This window comes from Ochotona princeps, chromosome 10 (genome assembly GCF_030435755.1).
Source record: "Ochotona princeps isolate mOchPri1 chromosome 10, mOchPri1.hap1, whole genome shotgun sequence".
Classification (NCBI taxonomy): Eukaryota; Metazoa; Chordata; class Mammalia; order Lagomorpha; family Ochotonidae; genus Ochotona; species Ochotona princeps.
In genome coordinates this window covers 24,594,165-24,618,665 of record NC_080841.1, presented here as the reverse complement: position 1 = coordinate 24,618,665, position 24,501 = coordinate 24,594,165, and the positions used below count along the sequence as shown (strand labels likewise).

General features: G+C 36.3%; 1 protein-coding gene across 1 annotated transcript in view; it reads left to right on the top strand.

The window, feature by feature from the left end:
- Positions 1-24,501, top strand: part of USH2A (usherin) — a 641,433-nt gene that overhangs the window by 112,629 nt on the left and 504,303 nt on the right. Inside the window, exons 11-13 of the mRNA XM_004578639.2 lie at positions 6,325-6,520; positions 10,059-10,700; positions 22,717-22,900. Of these exons, the coding sequence (XP_004578696.2) occupies positions 6,325-6,520; positions 10,059-10,700; positions 22,717-22,900 (1,022 nt within the window). The remainder of the gene's footprint in view (positions 1-6,324; positions 6,521-10,058; positions 10,701-22,716; positions 22,901-24,501) is intronic.

Here is a 24,501-nt window from a genome sequence, read left to right as displayed (position 1 = left end):
TGAAATCAGACAATGTAAAAGTTCTTGGGGAGTCACTTTAGGCAGGGAACTCCAATTTTAGGAATGTAATAAGTGCAGATTTTTTTAAAAGATAGAAACACACACACACACACACATATATATATAAAGGTAAGCAAATTTCATGTATTTCACAATACAAATCAAGATGCATAGTGACACTTCCTACCCTTTTTTCTCTCCCGCCTGTATTTTCTATCTACACCCCTTCTTTTTTATTTCTTTAAATTTTTTTTTTTACCATGGCATCCTCGTCAACATATATTGTCTTCTGATTTCTGTATGATAGCCATTGTAACTGGAGTGATATGAAACCTTGTTTGCAGTTTATTTGCATTTCCTGATGGCTAGTAATCCTGAGCAATTTTTCTCAAATGTCTGTTGGCATTTCACACTTTGAAAGATGCATATCAGTGCCCTTTGCCCATGTCTTAACTGCATTATTTGGCGTGTAGTTGTAGAGTTTCCTGAATTCTGTAGAGATTCTGGATGTTAATCCTTTAACAGTTGCGTAGTTTGCTAGTGTTTTCTCCCCTTCTGTCAATTTTCTCTTCGCTCTATTGAGAGATTCCTTGCTATGCAGAAACTCATTAGCTTGTTGTGGTCCCATTTGCCTGTTTTTTTCCGTATTTCCCTGTGCTTCTGGAATCCTTGTCTTTTCTATGCCAATATCTTTTCTGGTCATGTCTATTAGTAGTTCCATGTGCTTTACAGACTATATATCCATTTTACTGTTCAAATTAGGAAATTTTTCAGTTATATTTCTACCAAAAAGGCCTTCTAATCCAGTCTTTCCACATCTTCAGGAACTCTGAAATCACATATATTAAGTCATATATTAGGGTCCTGTCCCATAAATTATGAACATTAATTTTTTCTTCTTTTTAAAATTATGCTTTGTCTTCTTGCTTCAAGATTTTCTTCTGCCCCACAAAGTCTATTGTTAAAGCATTCTATTGTATTTTTAATATTCTTTTTTATTAGTAGTAGTTTAAATTTTATGGTACAATTCCATAGGGTCTGTGATTTCCCTATCCTCTCCCCAAATTCCCACCCCTCGATTGATTTTCCCCATATTATTACAATAGTATAGTCCTTCATAAGCAGTTGTAAGTTATCAGTCTGTTATTTAAGTGTTTCCTGACATTGCTAGTATACACAATGTCAGACAGTCTAACATCCCATCCTAGATAAATCCAACAGTTTCATTGGGAGTCCATCTTTGATTTGGAAGTAGAGATACAAACTGCACTGTATCTTCACATCTGGGCATGATAGTCTTTATTACACCATCACTATACATTCCCTTAAATAAGAAGCCATGAAGCAAAGTAAACAACAGGAATGAAGTTAAAACAAAAAATTTACAATACCCTGGAGTTGAAAATATGTGCCACTAAATAACCAATACATGGATGAAGAAATGAAAAACAAAAAACCAAAAAAAAAAAAAAAAACAACAACAAAAAAGACCCAAAGCCTCTTGGGTAAAGTGATACCACTGTGTGATCTATGAGCCAGTGATGAATTTGACAAGAGAGAAGAAACTATTGGGAAGAAATGAAAATAAAAACAAAAATATCAAAACACATGGGTTGCAGCAAAAACACTATGGGAAGTGTTATTGATCTTATAAGTTGCATGATTGCTTTTTATGGTATTTGTCCTTTTGGGATTGACTTATTTCACTGAGTAAAATGGTCTCTAGCTGGGACTATCTAGTTGCAAATGGTGGAATTTCATTCTTTTTAATGGCTGAGTAGTATTCCATGGAGTAGATACACCATGCTTTCTTTAAATAATCCTCTTTGGATGGGCATCTGGGTTCTTTCCATGTTTGTTATTATACATTGTGCTGCTGTAAATGTAAAACTACATATCCCCTTCTCATATGCAGTTTTCATTTCCCTTCGATATATTCCTGTGTTTTTATGGGCATATTGGATTCTTCATCTGTAATATTTAAATTTGATTTCTCTTCAATATCTCAATCTCATGGGTTCTATTCACCCATGTTTTATATAATTTTCTACTTTTGTTTATTTGCTTATTTTTTAGTAGTCTTATAATTTTAAGTTTTATTTTTAGGCATTTCATCAATCTATTTTTCATTCTGATATTGAAATGTTGATTTGCTTTGGGGAATTATATTGTCTCCCTTGTTCATGTTTCTTGTGTTTCTATGTTTATTTTTAAATATTTATAGAACCATGTGGTAGTTCTGATTGTTTTTAACTTTGAAATATGCCTCTATGACTCAGTGGAGTATTTGTCTTTCAGTGAATATCCAGAGGAACGTGCCAGGTTAGGCCAGGCAGCTCTGTTCAGTGTCCGTATGTGGTGCAGGAGCCTAGGGTCACAGGCACTTTGGACGTGGTGGTTCTCCTCTTTTGTCAGCTAGTAGGAGGGTTTCATCTCATCTATTGGTGTGAAAACTGCCTCACCTCCTCTCTGTTAAGGAGATCAGTGCTCAGAGAGAGCCCACGGTGGGAACACATGCTACCCAGACATTCATGACAACCACACAAAGGGTCTCTGATTTCTCTGTGTGAACAAAGAATGAGCCATCCAGTCCCACAGGGAGCTCTTAGCTTCTATAGCTAGAGGCAGTTACACTGATTTGCTGGAGACCTAACTACACTCCCCGCCTTGTCCTTTAGTCACAGAATCCCCACTTTTATACATCATAGGGCTCTCATAGTCACAGGGATCAAGAGATTCCCTCTTCGCTGAGAGAGACTACTCCATTCACAACAAGCACCAAAGCATTCCCAGAGCCAGCTTCCTGTTGGTGTTCCACCTTAACACAGAGCTTTCTCTTTGTTCTTCACCTAAGGATATATTGGTGGGGGGTGGGGAAGGTTATGGGAAACCAGCAATGCATCATGGGTTTATATTAGGACAATCTACCCATTATTGTTCCAGGTGGAACTCAAAGTCAGTATGAACTACAAGGTCCTCACTTAGTATCACCATGGACATGTCTCCTTCAGATTTCGTTCTGATAGTGTCAGGAGTAGATAAAATAGAGCACTGCCCTGCTTCTTGTTGTCCAGTATGGCACTCTGCAGGAATGTGAGATTGGAAGGAGTCAAGGCAGCTTTTCAGTTTCAAACCTGGCAGTTGTTCTGACCCCAGTTAGCTTCCAGGCAGAGGTGACAGTGGTTGGCTGCGCGATCCTCTCTCAACTAGAACTGTGAGTGGTGGTAGTGCGTGGAGCAACTGCTACCTTGAATGGCATGATGCCGTCTCACGGCAGCTGGTTGCACAAAATGGCTGACTGCACCGGAGTCTGTCTCCACTTTGGCTCCATGGAATTTTCTTTCCTTTGTTTTTTTCATCTCTTGAGGCAATTGCTTTTGGAATTGTGACTCTTCCTTTGTTTTCTTCCTATCCTAGGGCAGCTGAGGGTAACGTGGCAACACACTATTTGTCCACCTTGCATCTAATTCAAAAGGTTGTGATGTTCTTGTCGCAAGTGTAAAGAACTCTATAATAAAGATTCATTTGCTAAACTTCCTATTGCTGTGCGTTTCCTATAGTTCAATAGCCTGATGGATCCATGGGTGACATAAAGTTGCAAAATGCTGTGACACTTGGGTAGCTTATGGTACACTAGAGACATATTTTCTAGCAGTTATTTAGTAGTTTTAGCACATGTCAGATACCAAGGAATTACATAACAGAGGAAGCAACAAACCGTGGTCTTAGGGGCCAGACGTGATTCAGTGGTTTGGGCCATTGCTTTGAAACTCCAGCATCACTTTTGGTCTCTGATTCAATTCCTGGCTGCTACATTTCTGATTGGGTTTCTTGCCAGTGCACCTGGGAACACAGAAGACAGTAGTTTTGCACCCCTGTATTTATGCAGGAGGCACAGATACATTTCAAGACTCGTATCATCAGCTTGGCCCATCCCTTGCCATTGAGGGATAACATGAGGTTCTTGATTGGTGCAATTTTTTCCTTAGTGTAATGTACAAAGGTATCATTTTTCACCTTCTTTAAAGTGCTATGTTATTTCACATCAGAGCTTGATGTTTATGTTAAGATGCCAAGTAAATGATTAGAATGTCACTCCATCTATGATACCACTAATAAAAATTCTCTGAATTTTATCACCTCATTTTCTCTGAAATCTGCTTTATAGTTTCATCAAGTCAAAAAATGATTTTGAGATTTCTGCTTCCAACTAAACAAAGTAAAAGATTTAGATTTCCACCTGAAATGATCAAAATGGGTTTAACATGTAGCAAATGATTGCTGACCAGACTTGGGAAGGCTTCCCTTTGAGACAGGAAATAAATTATGCAAGTCTTAAAATTTCCACAAGTTGTAAGAAGTCGGGCCAAGAGTTTGGAGAATCCAAAGTAGTTAAAGCTTGCAGAGAGGAGAAAGGGAAGAAGAGAGTAATTCCATGGATACTCAAAGCATCTTCCTTAAATACACAGCTTACTACTGATGGTTGTGTGTGTTGAGGCAAAAGAAAATACAGACTGAAGGATGTTCAGTTATCGAGCTTTGCATTCTTACAAATCTGGGAATATTATCAATCTCCAACAGTAAAACTGAAGAACAAAAAAAGCCCTTCAATCCAAGAGATTGAGATGGATAATGGCTCTAGATTACCTACTAAACCCTAATAGCACAACCCCAAGATAAATAACTGCTCCCAAGTAGCTTAATTACATAACAGATCAAAGGTCAAGCATGTTTTTAAGAACACTAAAAAAAATCTAACACCCAACAAGAAATAAAACTCATATCTGGCACAAGCAAATGTAGTGGAAATTCTAGTCAGTGATTTTATATATGGCTTGCATTAGTGCTGGTCTGGATTGACTTGGCTGTTTTGGTGGCTATTTCCTTTTATATAGTTAGATGACTAGAATACTAGTAGTTAGACTAAACATACCTGTTAGCAAGCAGGCTGTGAATGTTGATGTTAAAAGCAATTATTAACTGAAAACCTTGGTTTCTCCTTATTATCCTCTAGCAGGATTGCTTGAGCTCATTCACAAGGTGATGGCAGAGTGGTTAAGTCTAGTAAGAGAACAAACAAAAATTTTTCAGCATTTTTAATGTTCTGTTTCCATTATAGTTGTTAACATTATGCTGAGCGAAAAAAGAACATCAATACTTAGGATGAGTGTAGAAACATTCTGTTAATGAACATGGAAACATGAAGCATTGTGCCTCTCCTCTTTGTATCTTTAGACCAGAATTGGTTTTGGATTTACCAATATGTTTGCATTTTGTTCATGCTTAAAGACTGGTACAGAGATAAACGTTGTATTTTCTGCTGGATTTTAAGGGATGTCCTAATTGAGAATAGCTGAATCTGGTTTAAGTGAAGGAAAATCAGAAGATAAGCTTGTGACAACAATGGAAATTTCAGTCTGTCCATATCTCCCTTTCCTGATTTATTACTGAATTTCTCGAATTTATTTTAAATTAGCTCTGTTTTAAACTAAGAGTAATAGCAACCTTCAAAACGTTAATGGAAAATTCATGCTATGTTCACCTCAGTATAACATTATATTTTTATGTTTTTATTCCATAAATATTTTGAATTACTTTGAATTATCTGTGGATGTAGAGGACAAGCAATGCGCGTTTTATATGTTTTTATTCTAAAAAAAGAATACTGCAAACATATCTAGTGGTTTTAGTTGTTAAACTACTCCAAAATACTCTTTAATGAGTTGCATTTAGTGTTATAACATAGTTGTAATATGGTGAAAAAGAAACTGTAAATGAATGGTAAGTATAATGAATAGTGCTAAAAAGGGAATTATATAAAATGAGATATTAAAGTTAATACCAGTAGGCATAAATGGTACCATTAACATAGAACATTAATATTGTAAAGACCATGAGGGGATGGGATACTACAGAAAGATTCCTTCTAATTTAGACATCTCACAAATGTGAAATAAGTTTGGATCAACAAACTAATAAGTGAGAAATGAAATGCAGCTAAATTAATTTCTGGCTCTACTATTTTTCCATCTTCTCATGTCTGTATTTTGATTTCTATGTAAGCTTTTATGCTTAGTTCCTCCTACCCATATTAGTCATTTCCTGCTGTCTTCCTTGGAGTTTATTTTCATTCAATTCTATATATTCACACTGCAGAAGCCATCCATGTGTTGTGTCAGAAAAAATGCCTTATTACCTTCTTGTCTATTTAACATTTAAAGTTTTTTTTTTCTCCTTCCCCTCCCGCCCTGTCTTGTACCTAATGAGCAAATTATCTAAAAATAGATACGTTCATCATTCTACAAAATGTTCTATCTTCTCTAGATTGGAGGCCAATGTAATTGTAAGAGACATGTGTCTGGCAGACAGTGCAATCAGTGCCAGAATGGATTCTACAGTCTACAAGAGTTGGATCCTGATGGCTGCAGTCCCTGTAACTGCAATACCTCTGGGACAGTGGATGGAGATATTACCTGTCACCAAAATTCAGGCCAGTGCAAGTGCAAAGCCAATGTTATTGGTATGTGTAATGCAAAAGTTTACAGTCACATCTCTATTACCATCTGGAATAAAATTCTTTATTTGATTTCTTAACTGAACAGTAAAGCAAATTTCCTTGCTCAAGGCAGGCTAAAAAAATGGATGAAATTAGCTGGTTATAGATGATTAAATTAATATTTCTATCAAACTGCAGCTTGAAGCTTAGTTTAATCAACCCTTCAGAACTTTCTTTATTCTGTAGCTATATTAGTTCACATGGTCCAATACTAATAAGTCACAGAAAAACTATCATTTACTGACTGCATAGATGTTTCTTTTAGAAAATTAACACTTTTTCAAAATGTTTTACACTTAATGAGTTCTAAGCAAATCATTTCCATGCTAGTTTTCTTAATAGAGTAAAATAAATGGATTTTTTCAAAACATTCTTTGCTACAGGGTTCTTTGTGATAAATCTTTCCATTTTTTTCTATTATATTTCTTTGAACTGTTCCTGTGAAATGCAAAGTAAGTCAACATAATTCCACAGATCCTGGGAACTGCTAGGGTTAGTTATAAAGGGCCACATAATTTTAATTTTGTAATTCACTGCCAAGTTGATTATAATAAACAACTACCTTCAGTGTTATTTATCATTTTTTATACAAGACGTGCTTTTTTTGTTTGTTACTCCCACAGGTATTTTTCAGAAATTAGATTTGATTATAGCAATTTATTACATCCAACATTTTTGAGGGGAACCACAGCCACATAAGGACAAAATTTATCAAGTGCCCAAAATGCACTATATACATAATGCACTTTGAAATTTTGATATATGAGAATATTATGAGAGGAAAGTTTCTTGATGAAGTGAGTCCAGTGTTATAACCGAATATGTCTAGGTTTGTATAAGAAGTTTAAAAAAGACCTTTGCCTTTCTTTTGTCATTCAAGTCACCGAGCATTTCATGGTTTTTCTAATACTGACCTTAACCTTACCATTATAAAAACATTTCCAGCAGTGACCACACATGAAAACACACATGCATATGTATGCATGCACATACACGTTCTCTAATATATTTATTTATGTGGTATAGCTCCTGAATGCAATTCTTTATGCCTTATATATTTGACTGTACATATATCGCATTATCTAATTCAGCTAGCAAAGCATTTCCGTTCACTTAAACAAAAAGAAATAAGGACATGCTTGAGAGTAGTACGTAAGATTTATCTCACTTCACAAAGATTGTGGTCAAAATCTATAACATACCTTGTCTTCGTATATTTCAGGCATACCCAAACTCACTTTTTAGAAGGAAGGAAATAGTTGACTTTTAAAGGCGCGTATCTGTGTGTGTGTTATCTGTGATACCAGATCAAGTTATAAGACTTAGGTTCAACTCTGTGGCATCCTTTATTCTTTAGTGTGAAACATTAAATGAAATGCATATTTCTTTATATTAATGGGTTCTTTTCTGTGGTGGTTAGATTTTAGGAAAAAAATCAAATTTAAATAGAACTTATTATCACCTCCTGATTATTCACCTATCTCTTGGTTGTGGTAAGTAAGGTTCTGCAATAACATGTAATGGCTTAATCTTCATTTTAATGTTATACATAATTACTTATACAGTAATTTCTGCAGTTACAGTATATTAACAAAATGTAAACTTGACATACATGTTTATATTCATATATATATAATATATTTATTTATTTTCTTAATGGGATCAGTAACTAATGCTATTCAGTTTTACTTTGTTACTATGAAGGGGAAAAAAAAACCCAGAAAATACAAATGTATATTGTATATGCTTCAGAAAGCAAACTGTTAGAGTTAACAAAACTGTTAAATCTTACTAATGATTCTATCACCAGTAAAATACATTAGCACCAATAATTTTATTAAAGTAGGTCATTCATCTAGAATAAAAAGGGGAAAGAATGTGAATTAAATGCCAAGTGTGCTAACTCGCCTATACTTGTTAACACCGAATGTGATGCCCTGTAGGCCTTCCCGAGTATCGTTAGGAATAGATTACCTGTCAGGAATATGTATGGCATATTCAAATAAGCACTGTGCATATTTTTAAAACTGATATGATATGAATCCATGTAGACCAATTTTAATAGTTCAAAATGAGTCATAATTCTTGTTAACAATACAGTTATTTTTAAAATTTGCAGCAATAGTGCTCCTTTTTTATTTTCCTTATTGAAATTAAATGATATGCCTTAGGTGAGTCATTCATCACTGTTAAAGAACTCGCTTCCATTGAAGTTCTTGAATTTTCATCCATATATATACATACATATTGTGCATTTCCTTCTGTTTTAGGAAATGACTCTCTACATATGAGATCCTCAGTGTGTTTTTGCCTCTCATTTTAGAACTATGTTTTTTATTGTTATTGTAGTCTGAAATAAATGTTTCAGCTGATTTAATTTCAGGTAGTCAGTGATTTAAATTCATGAATATGTGAAGACTGTCTCAAGGAAATATTTTGCATCTACACACTTACTATTCTATTTTCTTATTCTCCTGATTATAATACTCTTTGGGAAACTAACCTAAGTTGTGGAAGATTTAAATTTAGGTGACAAAACATTTTTCTCCATTAGGAAAATGTAAATACCTTCTCCTTTAAGTAAAAGTGATATAAAGAACAGAATTTACTTAGTGTTTAAAGAGATATGTTCTGAATCACACAATATGACAAGCAATCTGAGTGCTTTATGAGCCAAGGAGAGGATAATTTATATTAATTGAAAATGATGCAATATCAGAACACACAAAAAGATTAAAATAAAAATTAGACTGGAATAGCTTTATTCATAATGATTATTTAAAAGTGTGATGTTCAGAAGTTAGAGTATATGTTATTACAAAAGTAGGTATAAGTTTAATGTTTTCATTTTCCTATCAAGGAATAATACACATGAATTCTATAGGATTATAACATTTTGATATATATGTATTGTGAAATGACTAATCAAGAAAATTAACCACCTCACATGTTTAATATATTTCCCTGGTAAGAACATTTAACTTGTAACGTTTTATCAACTTTCAAGAGTACATTACTCTAATTATTGGAATGAATATATACATTTCTAGAATTTTTTCTCCTGTAGAACTGAAAATTAGTAACCCAGTTCAACATCTTACCAAACATTTTTTATGAATCCTATGTTTAAAAAAATAGCTAAAGTGGCAATATGCAATTTTAGCATATTTTAAAATTATCATACTTTGTTAAAATATTTGTAATGTTTTTTAAGGAAAAAGAGCTCTGATATGCATGATGTAGCACCCATTTGCATTAACCATTTTTCATCACATTAAACAATAACTAAACTTTTATAAAGTTAGAGTTGTTTATTAAAGCTAAATTGAATATTGCCATTGTATTTTGAGGATCCGGAGGGCCTTCTTTGGTATTACTTGTGAGAAAGCCCCCAATATTTTGTGTCCATATTAAGTGTCTGCAATCGTATTGTTTGTAATTTACCTATCTTTCGTGGAACCATTCTTTCATCCTATTGTTTTAAATTGTATTTTATCTTCAGGGCTTCGATGTGATCATTGCAATTTTGGATTTAAATTTCTTCAAAATTCAAATGATGATGGGTGTGAGCCCTGCCAGTGTAGCCTCCATGGCTCAGTGAACAAATTCTGCAATCCGCTTTCTGGGCAGTGTGAGTGTAAAAAGGAAGCCAGAGGACTTCAGTGTGATATCTGCAGAGAAAACTTTTATGGTTTGGACATCACCGACTGTAAGGCCTGTGCCTGCGACCAAGGAGGCACGCTCCCTGGAACACACTGTGATTCTAAGACAGGGCAGTGCCTCTGTAGACCCAGTGTCGGAGGGAGACAGTGCAACGAATGTTTGGAGGGATATTTCTATCTCCAGCAAAGCACTTCTTTTCTCTGTCTACCTTGTGACTGTGATAGGACCGGCACAGTGAATGGCTCTGTGCTCTGTGACAGGTCAACAGGACAATGTCCTTGCAAGTTAGGAGTAACAGGTCTGCACTGTAACCAGTGTGAGCCTCACAAGTACAATGTGACTCTTGGCAATTTTCAAGGCTGCCAAGGGTGTGAGTGTGACTCCTCAGGAACATTGCCTGGGACCATGTGCGATCCAATCACTGGTCAGTGCCCATGCCTGCCCCATCGTCAAGGAAGAGCGTGTGATCAGTGTCAGCCAGGTAAGAGAAACTTGCTGAAGAGAGACAATTTCCAGTTCGTGTGACATATATTTTGTTACTCTGTAACAGCAGATTCTTTGTTTCTGATTTGAGGTGTCTCAAAAAAAATGTCTCTGGTATGGTTTGTGTGTGTAAATACAGCTATTGCATTTATCCAAGAATTTTTGGCATATTTGTGTCACAATGTGCTGGTGGTGGGGGGCACTTGAAATGAAACCCAGCCAGTTGGATCTCTAAGAAGACTTCAAATGTTCAAGGAAAAGTGAATTAAAAGGTAAGTTTATACAATGCCAGGGAATTTTTAATTCCATGTAAGTTTTTTGTAACATGTATTTCTGTGGCCTTTTGAAAAAGCTCTCATATTTCAATGTTGTGACTTGATTTATCAGTCTTTAGTAACTCTCTTTTGACAGTTGGAAACTGATTATGAAAAGGAATACAACTTTTTTTTTCTAGAGAGAGGAAAACTTGAGTGGATTATCTGTGCAATGCCAAATATTCAGATAATAATGAAATTCTTATTAGGCTGGTCAAATATTTTGCTGAAGAACTATATGTCTACGTATTATGTAGAATTATTTTTAAGCACTGTAAAGGGAACAAATTGGCTAATGTTTAATCTCATTGCGTAGAAATTTCTCTACTTGTTTCCCTACTGAAGGAAAAGCTGACAATATCTGTTAGTCCCATCAACCCTGAAGTATCTGTAAATATGGCCAAAAAATATAAATTTACTACGGTGATTTCCCTAGCTGGTCATGGCTAGAACAAAACCATCATCACAAGGCAGAGAATCCGTTGCAGTAGAAGAGACCTCTGACTGCTATGACACTGGTCGGGGCAACGAGTAAGTCCAAGGAAACAGGATAGAATTGATGAAGAGTTCATTGTTTTTTATGTATAACTATCAGAGAAACAACTGGAACCATGACTGTAGAAAATGCCATCATGACATCGTTAGTATTTAGGAACTACAAACCTTGTCTAACGTGTGTGTGTGTGTGTATCAACACACGTCTCTTCTTTCACTTTCTCTCTCTTTGGAGGAGTCCCCTCTGCCTGTGTGTCTGTGATTATGTGGCCACCCATGCTCACTGATACTGTTTACAGTTGCACTTCAGCTGCAGTGACACTTGTGGCAGCTTCTTGGTTGCAAATTCTAGCCAAATTCTAACCGACTCAGTTTTGTTTGTGCAGCTAACAGAAAATTCACGGTTGCTAGGGCTGTTAACACACAGTGTGCACGACTGCTAGGAGTCCCTCCATCAGCAAGGAGCCAGAAAGCAGGGATATGTGTATGAGTTTATCGGATTATGGACAGGCTATTAGCCACCCTAAATGGCAACTCTGCTACCTTGGTCTCTTTCAGCATCGGATTAATCATTCCAAACTTGTAACAGTTCAACTTTTATCTTTTTAGTTTCCTGAGATGGTATCTTTTCTCTTTTTATTTCTCTTTTATTTCCTTTTTATTGCTATGCCTAACTTGGGAAACACCATATTCAGTCCCCTGCATGATTAAATCATGATTTACATACCCCCTGTCTTTTTTCCAAGTAAATAAACAAAAGTAATAGATTGAATGTTATTTCTGTTGTTAAACTATATGGGGAATTTCATTGGGATTTTAATTGTGAATATAACACAAGTTATTGGTTTCAAGTGACTTTTCTAATTTTGGATAAAACTGAAAATACCTTAAGGGAACATCTGCTCACTTTAGGCCTTTCAAAGAAAAACTTAATCATCATTCAGGAATTTGTACACCTACACACACACACACACACACACACAGACACACATATATATATATATTCAGGAGTATATATGTACACATATATACACACTTTTTATATATGTAGATTCAGGAATTTATATACCTACCAAATGCACAAACCTATCTATAAATGGTAGGTTTTATTCTGAATATTTTTTATGTTACTTAGAAACAGCCAGGAACAATGGAGTATCAACAACCAACAGGGAAGTTGTTTTTTAAAGATTTGCATCATGCATAGTCTGTCTCACTTGTGTGCTTACTAGGATACAGAGGGGAACACTTGGCTATTCTTTGTTTGTGGACTTTCTGTAGTGATCTCTTCAGCACCCACTCTAAGTCAGTTCCTCCCATTCCAGCCATGTCTCTTCTACACTGTAAGCATTGGTGGAATGCTTCTACAAATACTTCTTTAGCTAACTTCTATTCCTGCAGGGATTTCTAAGATGATTGCTCTTCTCTTATAATCTGAGCCTTTGGGGGCTTTTTCTCTGAGGCCAATCAGCCTGGGCACCTGCCTTTCTTTTTGGTACCCATTGAAGTCACTGCAGTGACTTTACCAGTGCTATCACAGGGACTATTCATTGTCATGTCTGAATAGTTGGTTCATTCTCCATTTCACCATGGATTATTTTACAGTCATCCTTTATGGGTAGATTTCTGTCCTCTAACTCTGTTCTGTTCAGTGTATTCAAATATTTTCTGCAATACTTCAGTATTTCATCACTCAGTAAGCCCCCAAAACAATGCATTAAGAAGTGGCTAAGGGCCCAGTACAGTAACCTAGTGGCTGAAGTCCTCATCTTGCATGCACCGGGATCCCATATGGACACCAGTTCTGATCCCAGCAGCCCTGCTTCCCTTCCAGTTCCCTGCTTCACTTCCAGTTCCCTGCTTCACTTCCAGTTCCCTGCTTGCGGCTGGAGAAGCAGTCAAGGATGGCCCACAGCTTTGGGACCCTGCACCTGCATGGGAGAAGTGGAAGAGGCTCCGGGCTCCTGGTTTAGGATTAGGTCTGCTCTGGTGGTTGTGACCACTTGGGTAGTGGATCAGTAGATGGAAGATCTTCCTTTCTGTCTGTCTCCTTTCTGTATGTCTGACTTTCCAATAAAAATTAAATCTTTAAAAAAAAGAGAAGTGGCTGAGTTCACATCTATATAAAACTTCAATAATGATTCAGGTTTATATTTTTATGTTCTATTATTTTCCTTAGAAGAAAATAAATGTTCAAGAAGTAATATTCAAGTATTGTAAATATTTTGATAATTGGCTTTCTTTTGTCTGAAGACACAAAATTATAAAGTGAATTAGTGAATAATAAGGAACATTAGAAATGCTGATCATATTTTTGGTTACTAGAAAGGGCAGCAGCATGCAGTATAAATATTTAGTGGGAAATGCACTAGAAAGAGTCATACCTTTTAGCTCCATTTCTTCTACTCACTGTCCCTCTAAAGACATTTCTCTGCCATATTTAACATATAATTTTCTAAATGTCTGTTTCCAGCCAAAATAAGCATTCTTCAAGGCATTGTCTGAATGGTACCCTATCAATTCTACTCATAATCCATTGGTCAGAAAAGCTTTACGTTCATATATCTATCTGCAGGACTAACTGGCAAGTAGATGGCAGAATATCATTTAAAAAACTGAGACCAGTGATATAAGACAAAGAAGGGAATTGATGTTTGAGGAAAGAAGTTTTGACTGTAGCAGAAAGCTACAGTTACAAATTAAATGGCAGAACATCAGGCATTTGTTAAATGGATACTTCCAATGGCATTGCACTTAAGGATAGCTCTTATGGTTAGATAAAATTGTAGATCTTTATTGATTTATTTGAAAGGCAGAGTGACAGAAGTTAGAGAGAGTGAGTTAGAGTGTAAGAGTGAAGGTGGTTGAGAGATCTTCCATTTTCTGGTTCAGTCCACTCTAATGGCCTGACCAGGGCAGGACGTGACAAAAACCAGGAGCTAGGAATCCACCAACATCTCCCGTGGGAGTGGAAGGAAATGAATAACCATCTACTTCTTCCCAGATGTTTCCTTGGAATTAGACTGCAAGCACAACAGCTGAGATTCGAAAGACCCTGCAGTGAGGGTGGGGCACCTCTTAATTGGTGGCTTAGTTGTATGTGCCACAAGGCTTCCCCAGCATGCATTTTTGTTTAATTTTTATTTTTCATTATATAGTTCCATAGGCTCAGGGATTTCCCCTTCCGTCCTCCCCATTTGCACCTCCCATCCTTTTTTTTTTTTTTAAATATACAATGATCATAAAGTCCTCTTCAGCCCTAAGGAGAAACGGGAGCCAATTATGTTCTCTGTTTTAATTTTTTTTTTTCATAGCCCTCAGGACCTTTCATGTCTGTGATCTCTGATCTGCTTTTCCTCACCAGCCAACAAGTCCCATTGCTATTTGTCACAATGTGTGATCAACTGTCCTAGGCACACAGAACAGTGGTGCCTCTCTCTATATATTTACTCAATGATTTTATAATGGTCCTTTAAAAAATATCTCAATGACACACTCCTATTTTTAGGCATTGATAGAGCTAATGCCTGGGGTGTTCCTTCAGCTGCATTAAGGGAGGATGTGCCATTCAACACTCCAAGGAAGAAGAGTGGTTAATTATACGTGTGTGTGTGTGTGTGTGTGTGTGTGTGTGTTTAAAACAACATGTGAGATAAGCATAGGCATAGTATGTAACCAGAGCAAAATATGCATTGGGTCTATTTTTTGTTTGTTTCTGTATTCATCTAGCTTTAGTAATTCAACTTTGAATTCTGTTTCCTGGTTTTATAGCCTCTTAGAGTAAAACTTGTATTAGAAAAAGAAATCTTTCTCTTGAAGTGTCTTTCCTGGTAGCCCTTTTGTCATGTGAGTATCATTTGGACTGCTACAATCCAAAGCAGCTTTCAATTTACTTCTCTAAGTATACCTGAAAATCCTCCATTATATAATGGGGGTGGGAGCCATGTGGGCCACACTGTGGGTGTAAGATCACTGGGCATGCAGGGAGAAGTACAAGGTTGGAGGAATGCATAGCAATCCTAATGAATTATGCTTGCCTTTCTTTTGTGATTATAAATATTACTGGCCAGTGGTGGACGACTGCATAGAGATTCTTGTCCTACCTTCTTCAAAAACATTATTAAGGAAGGTGCATATAATGAAATCTCATGTATTATTAACTTAACCTTACTATGAATGTACAAGAAATAGGCTTAATTCAACTAAAATTTATAGGCAATTTGTTAAAGCAGCAGTGCACATTAGAAGGTACATTAGAGCCACATTGGTTTTAATATGCCATTCAATAACTTGAACAGAGGTTAAAAATGCTGCTTAACCTCCATTAAGCATTTTAAAAATGCTTTAATTTAAAATTATTTGGAGAGTGTGTATGTATATGAATGTACACATACCCACACTAATAAATATAGCTCTAAATATGTTTTCCCGATTCGTTTTCTCAGTGCCGCTGACCTCGTGATGTTCAGCAGCAGGCATTTAATCAGAGGCCAGGCCGGGAGAGGCAGAGAGGAATGTCAAGGCTTCCTGAGCCCGTGACTCACCCTTGTCCTTGAGATCCAGCAACAGAGCGAGTTCATGGGGGACTCGGCAGCTTTGGAATAAAATAAAGGCTAATTTATAAACAAAACAGCTCCCTGTGACACGTTTTACATGTATAGGACAATGCCTTATGCTTCCCTCTGGTATTTACTCTTGGTTTTATTTTCTAATTCATAGAGACTATTAGAATATAAGAGAATATGGCTTGTTTCATTAAGAAGCGTACCATAATTGTTAGGTAATGAGCTCATATTCCAGACTCACATGCAAGGCCCTGCCAGTGGAGCAGGAACCAGAAGGCTGATGTTCCATTACAGATCAGTGCATCAAAACTGAGACTCAGTTAGGATGTATTTCCTGGGGTTTGGTGAAATAACTGTCTAGGTTTATGTGTTTTTCACCGAGAGAACTAGATCTGGAAATAAGAGGCTTTTCTTTGGTAAATCATAAAAATCTTGCCATAAGAAATACAGACCATAATCGAAGGGACATGTAGGGGACCACAAAAGCTGTTCCAAATAGTTATTATTTAAACCATTTTATATAAATCATGCTTTCATAGAAAACTATATAAAAACAACTATAACAATTGCACATAATGTATTCCAGGCATCTACTTTGCAACCAGGCCCTGTAATAGGGCTTTCTTTGTAAAATCACATTTATTATACAGAATGTTTGTATGCTAAAGTAGATATTATTTTGCATGTATTAGAATGTAGAAATGAAACCTAACTAAGTATAGGTGTAATTGACAAATCTAGGCTGATCAGAACTCAGAATCTGTACACTGAGAGAATCAAACATTTTCCTGAATGATTCAATATTTGTCTTACATAATCATTCAATAAATCTTTGAAGCTGGGTTAAAATAATGATTTCCAATGATGAGTTACTTTATCCAGCATCAAGCTCATATTAGCCCTTAATTCTGGCTTCTTACTGTAGGTCCTGGAATTTCTCATTGTTGCACAGAGTCCAAGTAACTGGTATGAAGTGAGCATTATTAGCAGGCCAGGACACTGCTGATCAGATCTTCACACTGAAGAGAGGCATCCACAGTAGGATGACCTCCCAGCATCACGTGAGGCAACTTGGAGGTGATTGGAATGGCAGAGTGTGAGAAAGAGAATGTAGAAGTTTTCCTGTGCATTATGAACCCTCATGTATATCTGTACTCACTACTATTTCCTAGTTGTAATCACAGTTGTCATTATTTATCTTCTTTGCTTTTATTGGATTTGCTTCTTAGAGAATGTGCTGATGGAAGCCTCTCTTGGATATTTCCATAAATGTGAAAATTGGGTTTTCTACAAAGCAGAAAAATATAGTCTAGTATAGTGCTTTCCCTTTTATTAGCATGATATTATATCCTTTTATATGAATGAGAGATATTTTTGAGGGGATGCTTTCTTTCAGGCATCTGTTCGCTCTGTTGAAATAGCAAGTATGGTATTTTGAATTTGTTGTCTCCAATTTATATCCACTCTTTGCTATGTACCCTTAGGCTACATCCCTTTGACCAAAATACAGCTATGATACAGATTTGTGTCATCGTATTCTATTTCATTGTTAAAGCAATCCTTCTGTATTTTAAAGGGAAAAATTTGTACCCACCCAGCCACTTACTCATCCAATTCAGCTATCCATTTAATTCAAATGTCATTTTTCAATAAACATCAGTTTGACTATTCAATTCTTTTATATCAGGGACTATGCTAGTGTAAATATACAGTCAAAATATCTTCAAGAATTATGACTTAGTAGAGAAAACTGATTCCTATGTGACTAAAACACAGTGAGATAAATGCATGTTAGAAATGTACAGTTAAAAAAAAAGTACAGTGAAGGAATTTTTTTTTAATGGCGGCCTGGTGAGTTTCAAGGAGAAAGTTGATTTGAGGAGGCAAGACCCAGGCTTTCAAAGCATTTAATTTAATGGGAAAGGTGTTTAAAAACTTTTCATAGAAATTAAACAATGAAACATTGTGATAAATATTAGCAACATTAATTTACTAATAACGTGGTCACTTTTATGACTAATACTATTGGTATTATTCTTATAAAACCACAAAAGGGAGTGAAATTATTAGTGTGTTAACGTGAAAATGGCTGTTACCACACTTTGTTCTGAAAATAGTGAATGCTGAAATAGTCTTTTATTTCCTGGTATTGGTAAGGTACTGATTCCTCCCTGGACTTGCCTCTTGGTAATGTGTGCACGTTCTGGCGTAAGGTGAGAGCAGTATCTTCCAAATGGCTGGTAATTAGTGCTTAGCCCCAGCAATGCCCTCCTGGTTTTGGAATAAGGCAGAGAGATTTAACATGTTTTCTTTCTCCCATTTGAAGACTTGGACATGGCCTGGGGTTCATAGTCCTGGGGAAGGACATTGCTGGGAAATGGCACGTCTTGATGCCCAGCACAGGTGCTGTTTTGTGTAAATAGCCACATCAGGAAGAGCCACTTGCTTACTGATAACTTTCAGCTGAATGAATTCTGTAAACTTTCTCTAGGATAAAGCAATATTTTATGAGATGGAGGACTTCTTGCTTTAGCTGGATAACACATAGTATTCCACCTGAGATCTGTCTTTTTTGGGACTAGGTTACTTGAAGTAAAACTGGGGAATCAATCAACTGGGGGATACTTTGCGGGTGTGCACGTGTGTGCGCTGTGTGTGCACACATGCATGCGTGAGCTCTGACCACTACATAGCAAACACAAGGTAGTAAGGTTGCCTAATGACCATGGTGAAAAATGGGAACAGAATCATTCATTGTACAAAATCTCAAAATCGATTGAAATGATGCAGATGTAAAGCTGTGGAACACAAAGTGGAGTCAATAGAGTGAAATCAGAATGTATTGAGTTAAAGAAGAAATTGAGGTCGGTTATCTTTATACTTAGGAGTTGAAGTTTAAGCAGGAGGAAAGGGATGTTTTCTATAGCTGAAAGTCGTAAAAGGAGAGGTAATGGTCTAGAATTAGGCACATTCAGGTAAGGCAAGAAATAATCTCGGGGCAGGAAGTTACCTGAGTCACCCTAATTAGACCTGCTTAAAAATAGGACAACTAAAATACTGGTGGGATTGACCTTTGGAATCATGCTCCTGAGAGGAGGAGGGGAATCAGCTCCAAGGCAGACTCTAGTGTCTGTTCCTGGAAGCCCTACTTCTACCACATGCTCTAATTTGTTCTTGTTTTCTACTTATATTTTTGATTTTTCTGTGGCATTTGCTATTCATCGATGTTCTGCTCCAAAATGTTCTCATTGTATTTACAGATTTCTTTAATAATTTCTTATAAAATGATATTTAGTTGTTCTAGAATTTCCTGTAGCTTGAAGCTATTGCGGTAAATCCAAATTAATTCTACCTGCAAGTTTCTGTGCTAATGGGTAATTTATCCAAATTGGAGAGTGATTAGTACATTCATGAGCCCTCATCATGAGTTTAAGGATATAGACACATTCACAAAAAGAAAAGCACAGATTAGCACGACCAATGGAAACCTTTAAATTGGTGATTGATCAAAGGTACAATGATATATATTAATTGATGTGATATATTTATGGAAATTTATAAGGCAAAGTGCTTCCAATTCAGTCAAACTGAATGGAATGAATTCTGCGCTTCTTCTTCTAATAGAGCAAATGGCATTTTATGATTCTGAAGCTCTCTGAGAGAGAATATCCAGGACTTAGAGGGAAAATACATTCTTTTGATACTGAAAATGATTTTTTTTCAACCAGAGCCACAGATGAGTTTTAGAGCATTTTAGTTGTTCTAAGCATTCCCCCACAGAATGGATACCACAGAATGAATTCACTTTGTGTTGTCTCACCGTCCTCTCTGTATCATCAGTAGTTTTTACACATTAAAATAGTGATGACGACAATCATTGGTTTAAGAATCCCTCCGTTATTTCTTTCCTCCATTATTTCAACACAATTCTCCACTGCATTTTGCATGTGCTTGTGTGTGTCTCTTAGTGTACACACGTGTGTCATACATACCTACCACTAATTTCTGCTTCAAATTCTCAGGGGATTTCTAATATATTGACTATTTGGGTCCAAGAGACTTTAAGAAATTTGAATATGTTTTTGAGCCTTATGTTTATTTTAAAAATGAAAGAGAGAGAGAGAGATGTGAATGTTCATGTTTGCCTTGTATTAGCTCACTGCTATATAACCTATAAGAGCCAATGCTGGGCTGGAAATGGAACAAGGAGCCAGAAGCTCAATCCAGCACTTCCACATGGGCACTAGGAACCGCATGACTAGAGTCTTCACTACTGCCTCCTCCTAGTGTCTGCATTGGCAGAAAGTTGTGAATAAAAGCCGGAGAAGGATGTCAGATCCAGAAACTCAGATATGGGGTGGAGGCATCTTACCCAATAGGTTAAATCCCTGCTCCTATACTTGCATTTTTCCTTTTTCTATAAGATATGAAAGAGCTTAAGAATTAATCTAAAATATTGTATGTGGTGTAAAACATTTATAAAATTGCATTTATTTTTCAAATGCTATTATTTAAGAATAGCACCCGTGGAACTTACTGCTTATTTAATAATTGGTCCATTTTTAATGGTTCATCATGTAGTTATGAAGTGGCTACTTTTTGCCAGATTAGGGGCTTGGAAAACAACGAAGATTTAAGTCTATAAGGTTGCTGATCTAATGCAGGTGGCAATCTGGTGAAAATTTTACTGATAGTAGTTTTTATGAACACCGATGAAAATAAGCTATGAATATGGTATCAATCTCCAACAGTTATATGTAACTTGGCCTGGAGAATGTTTCTCAGGGAGCTACAGGACTGGCTTACATAGGAATGAACCAAGTAGATGAGATGGTCAAACCCATTATAGCAGATAGGATAGCCCATGAAAAGACCTTTGAATCCCAGGAATGTTAAGGATGATAAGTGAAGGACACTGAAGCAGAGATGAAGCATAAGCTGAAGCTACAGAGATACACGTCAGAGCCACCTGGAGCTTTGGAGGCGCTGCCAGAAATGTGGATCATTTTTCCTATGGGGGGAGGGAGAGGTGGGAAGAAGTCAGTAAGGAGATTCCAACAGAGAAAGGAGATGTTCAAAGCACACGTTGAAAAGGACTATTCCAATTGTGCTGTGAAAATTTTGGCTGTCGGGAAACAAAAGAGACACCATCATCAGTTGAGATGCCTGCTGGAGTTGGGCTGCCTAACGCAGGTTCTGTTTATTTGTTGATCTGTCTAATCTTTCTATGTCTATATAACAGACGTATTAGCTGAGATACTTATTTATAAGAACTAAAGATTTATGTGGTAGCCTCTGGCACATAGCATTAGCAATAAAAGAGCTTCTTCTAGGCATAGGGGGAAGTAGCAATGGGAATGGAGAATGGAAAACATAAGTTTCTTAGTGGGCCGTGTTCATAGGATTTAATAACTGGCAAAATGCAGAGGGTGACAGAAATAGAAAACTAAAAGTTTGCTAGTTCTAACATACTACAGCGATGCTCTGTCAAATTTGAATTGAATTTTTTGGCAAAAGTAAACATTGTGTGGGACTTTTAGTAGGAAAAAATAATTAGATACTAGAAATTACAGTTGGCATTCTTGTTTTCTTTTGCCATACTTACCAAAGATGTCTTAAGTAACTGAAAAGGTGATGATATTCTTTGTTGAAGTGAAGATTATTTTTAAAAAGCTACTCTTTTTTTATTTTTAATTCATTAATTACATTGTAGTATGTGACACAGTTTCATAGGTACTTGGATTCTCTCTTTAGTGCAAAATTATACAGAATGATTAAATGCACTGAACTCCAGGTGCAGGGGAGATAGATCTATGCTATGTAATTTATTTACTCAAAATTATTTCTTGTTATGAGTGACATAGTCATTGAGAACATCTATGTGGGGACCGGTGTGGAAGCCTAGTGGCTAAATCGTTGCTTTGCATCTACCAGGATTCCTTATGGACGCCAGTTCATACCCTGATTGCTCCTCTTCCCATCTAGCTCCCTGCCTGTGGCCTAGGAAAGCAGTAGAGGATGATCCAAGGTCTTAGGACCCCGCACCTGCGTGGGAGACCTGGAAAGAGGCTCTGGCCTCCTGGTCTTGGGTTGGCGCAGCTTAAGCCGTTTCAGCTGCTTGGGGAGTGAATCAACAGATGGAAGATTTTCCTCTCTATCTCTCCTCCTCTCTGTATATCTGACTTTCCAATCAAAATAAATCTTAAAAAAAAAAGAACAGCTGTGTGAGACCAGCACAGTGGGACCACAGAAAGGCCACCTGCAATACATTGCAGGTCTTTCACATCTCGCCTTCTCCAGTTTCTGTTCAGCCTCCTGCTGTTGTGCCTGGGAAAGCAGAGGGGGTTTGGCCGAAGTGCCTGTGCTGCTACTACCCATGTGGGAGAGCATAAAGGAATTTGGGTTAGCCCAGCCTATAGCAACACAGACTTTTGGGGCACAACAGGTAGATCAAAGATCTTTTTACATCTTTCAATCTCTATCTTTTAAATAAATAAATGAATATTTTTAAAAGTACCTATTTTAATTGGAAATTAGTGACATGATAAAGTGTCAACTCTTTTTATGTAACCAAGTCATTATCTTTTTTTTAAAGACTAGATGAAATGCATATGTAAAGATTTTTTATTCTTTATTTCAGGTTTTTATGTTACTCCAGACAACAGCACTGGCTGCCTTCCATGTGCGTGCCATGGAACCGGTGCAACTGATGACATCTGCAATGGCCTAACAGGTCAATGCACTTGCCACGATATTTCCGTTGCTGGGCAAAATTGTGACCAGTGTCAAGCCCATTACTTCGGATTTGATCCTCAGACTGGAAGGTAAATCTTTGTAAGAATTAATAATAAAATGTTTTATTTATTTATAGTTGTCATTGCCTCTTTGGTGGCATTAAGTTTTAAGTAAGTAAACTTAAAATAACATTTTCTAAAAAAAATGTTCTTTTGTAGTTATAATGCTTGATTTTTTGACACCTGAATTTATTAAGTATAATGATGATTTCTGACTATTTCCTGGAGTGAGATGTTATACACTGATTGATGAAACATGTACTAAGGCCTGGGAATGTTGAAAAAGATAACAATTATTTTTCTCTCTCAAAATTGTTATAGTATGGATGTAAATAAAAATACTTTAAGATCTATATGTTGGTCAAAATACATCCCCTACACATGTCCATGTAACTTGGCATGTATAAAATTGATTGCTTATTAGTTTATTGTACACATTTTTGTTTCCTTACCTAATTTAGGTTTTAAAAATACCAGGTGGAAAATACGTTTTTTGTTTTGCTGTATCATTTCTTTTTCAATGCGTAAAGTACAGTTTGAAAAATTACTTTTCAGAGATACACAATATTTCAAATTCTATTTCTTTTTCCATTTTTGTTTTTTTAAAATTTTTGTTAATATAAAGAGACATATTGCATGTACTTATAGGTACAGTTTCAAGAAGATAACTGTATTTCCTTACCACAGTTCCAATCCTTCCTTCCTTTCAATTTTTTCTTTAGAATTTTCAGAGTCATAATTTCAAGCCACTCTATAATCACAAACTTAATTCACCACTACCAAAATACTCAACAAATAAGTAGGAATATCATAGTATCAAAGTTTAAACAAAAATTAAAATCAATAATTATATCACAAGGTGTCTATTTCATTTCCATACATTTTTGTGTTATGTGTTAACTGTCATGTATAAAAGAAAAATACATTCTGTTTGTCTTTTTGTGATGGGCTGATTTCAGTAAGCAGTGATTTTCAGTTGCATCCATTTTCTGAAAAAGATAGGATTTCATTGTGTTTTTTTGTGGCTGAGTAATATTTCATAATTCCCTATATACATTTCCCTTACCCAGCTATCAGCGTATACACATCTGGGTTGATTCCATGTTTTGGCTTATTGTGAATTGAGATGCATAAATGTGAGGGCATAGACTACTTTTTCATATGATGATATCATTTGGATTAGGTAGATTTTCAGGAGTGGGATGAATGGGTCATTTGGTAGAGCTATTCGTCTATTTTTCAGGGGTGTGGAGAATCTCCATACTTTTTGTACTGGTTCACATTTCTACCAGATGTGGTAGGATACGTATATCCCCACATTCTCGTTAACTTTTTTTTCCTTTTTCTGGATGATGTACATTCTAACTGAGGTGAGATAAAAACTCCTTGTGGCTTCTGTTAGCATTTCCCCAATGGCTCCTGATTCTGAGTATTTTTCATGTATCTTTAGGATATTTAACTTTCATTCTTTAAATAATAGTTTTTCATTTCATATCTTAAAAGATTTATTCTTTTTGGAAGTGAGAATTACAAAGAGAAGGAGGGAGAGAGATCATCTGTGTACTGATTTACTCCCCACTTGACCACAAAGGCCAGCACTGGCCAGGCCAGGGTTACGGGCCACTTCAGGT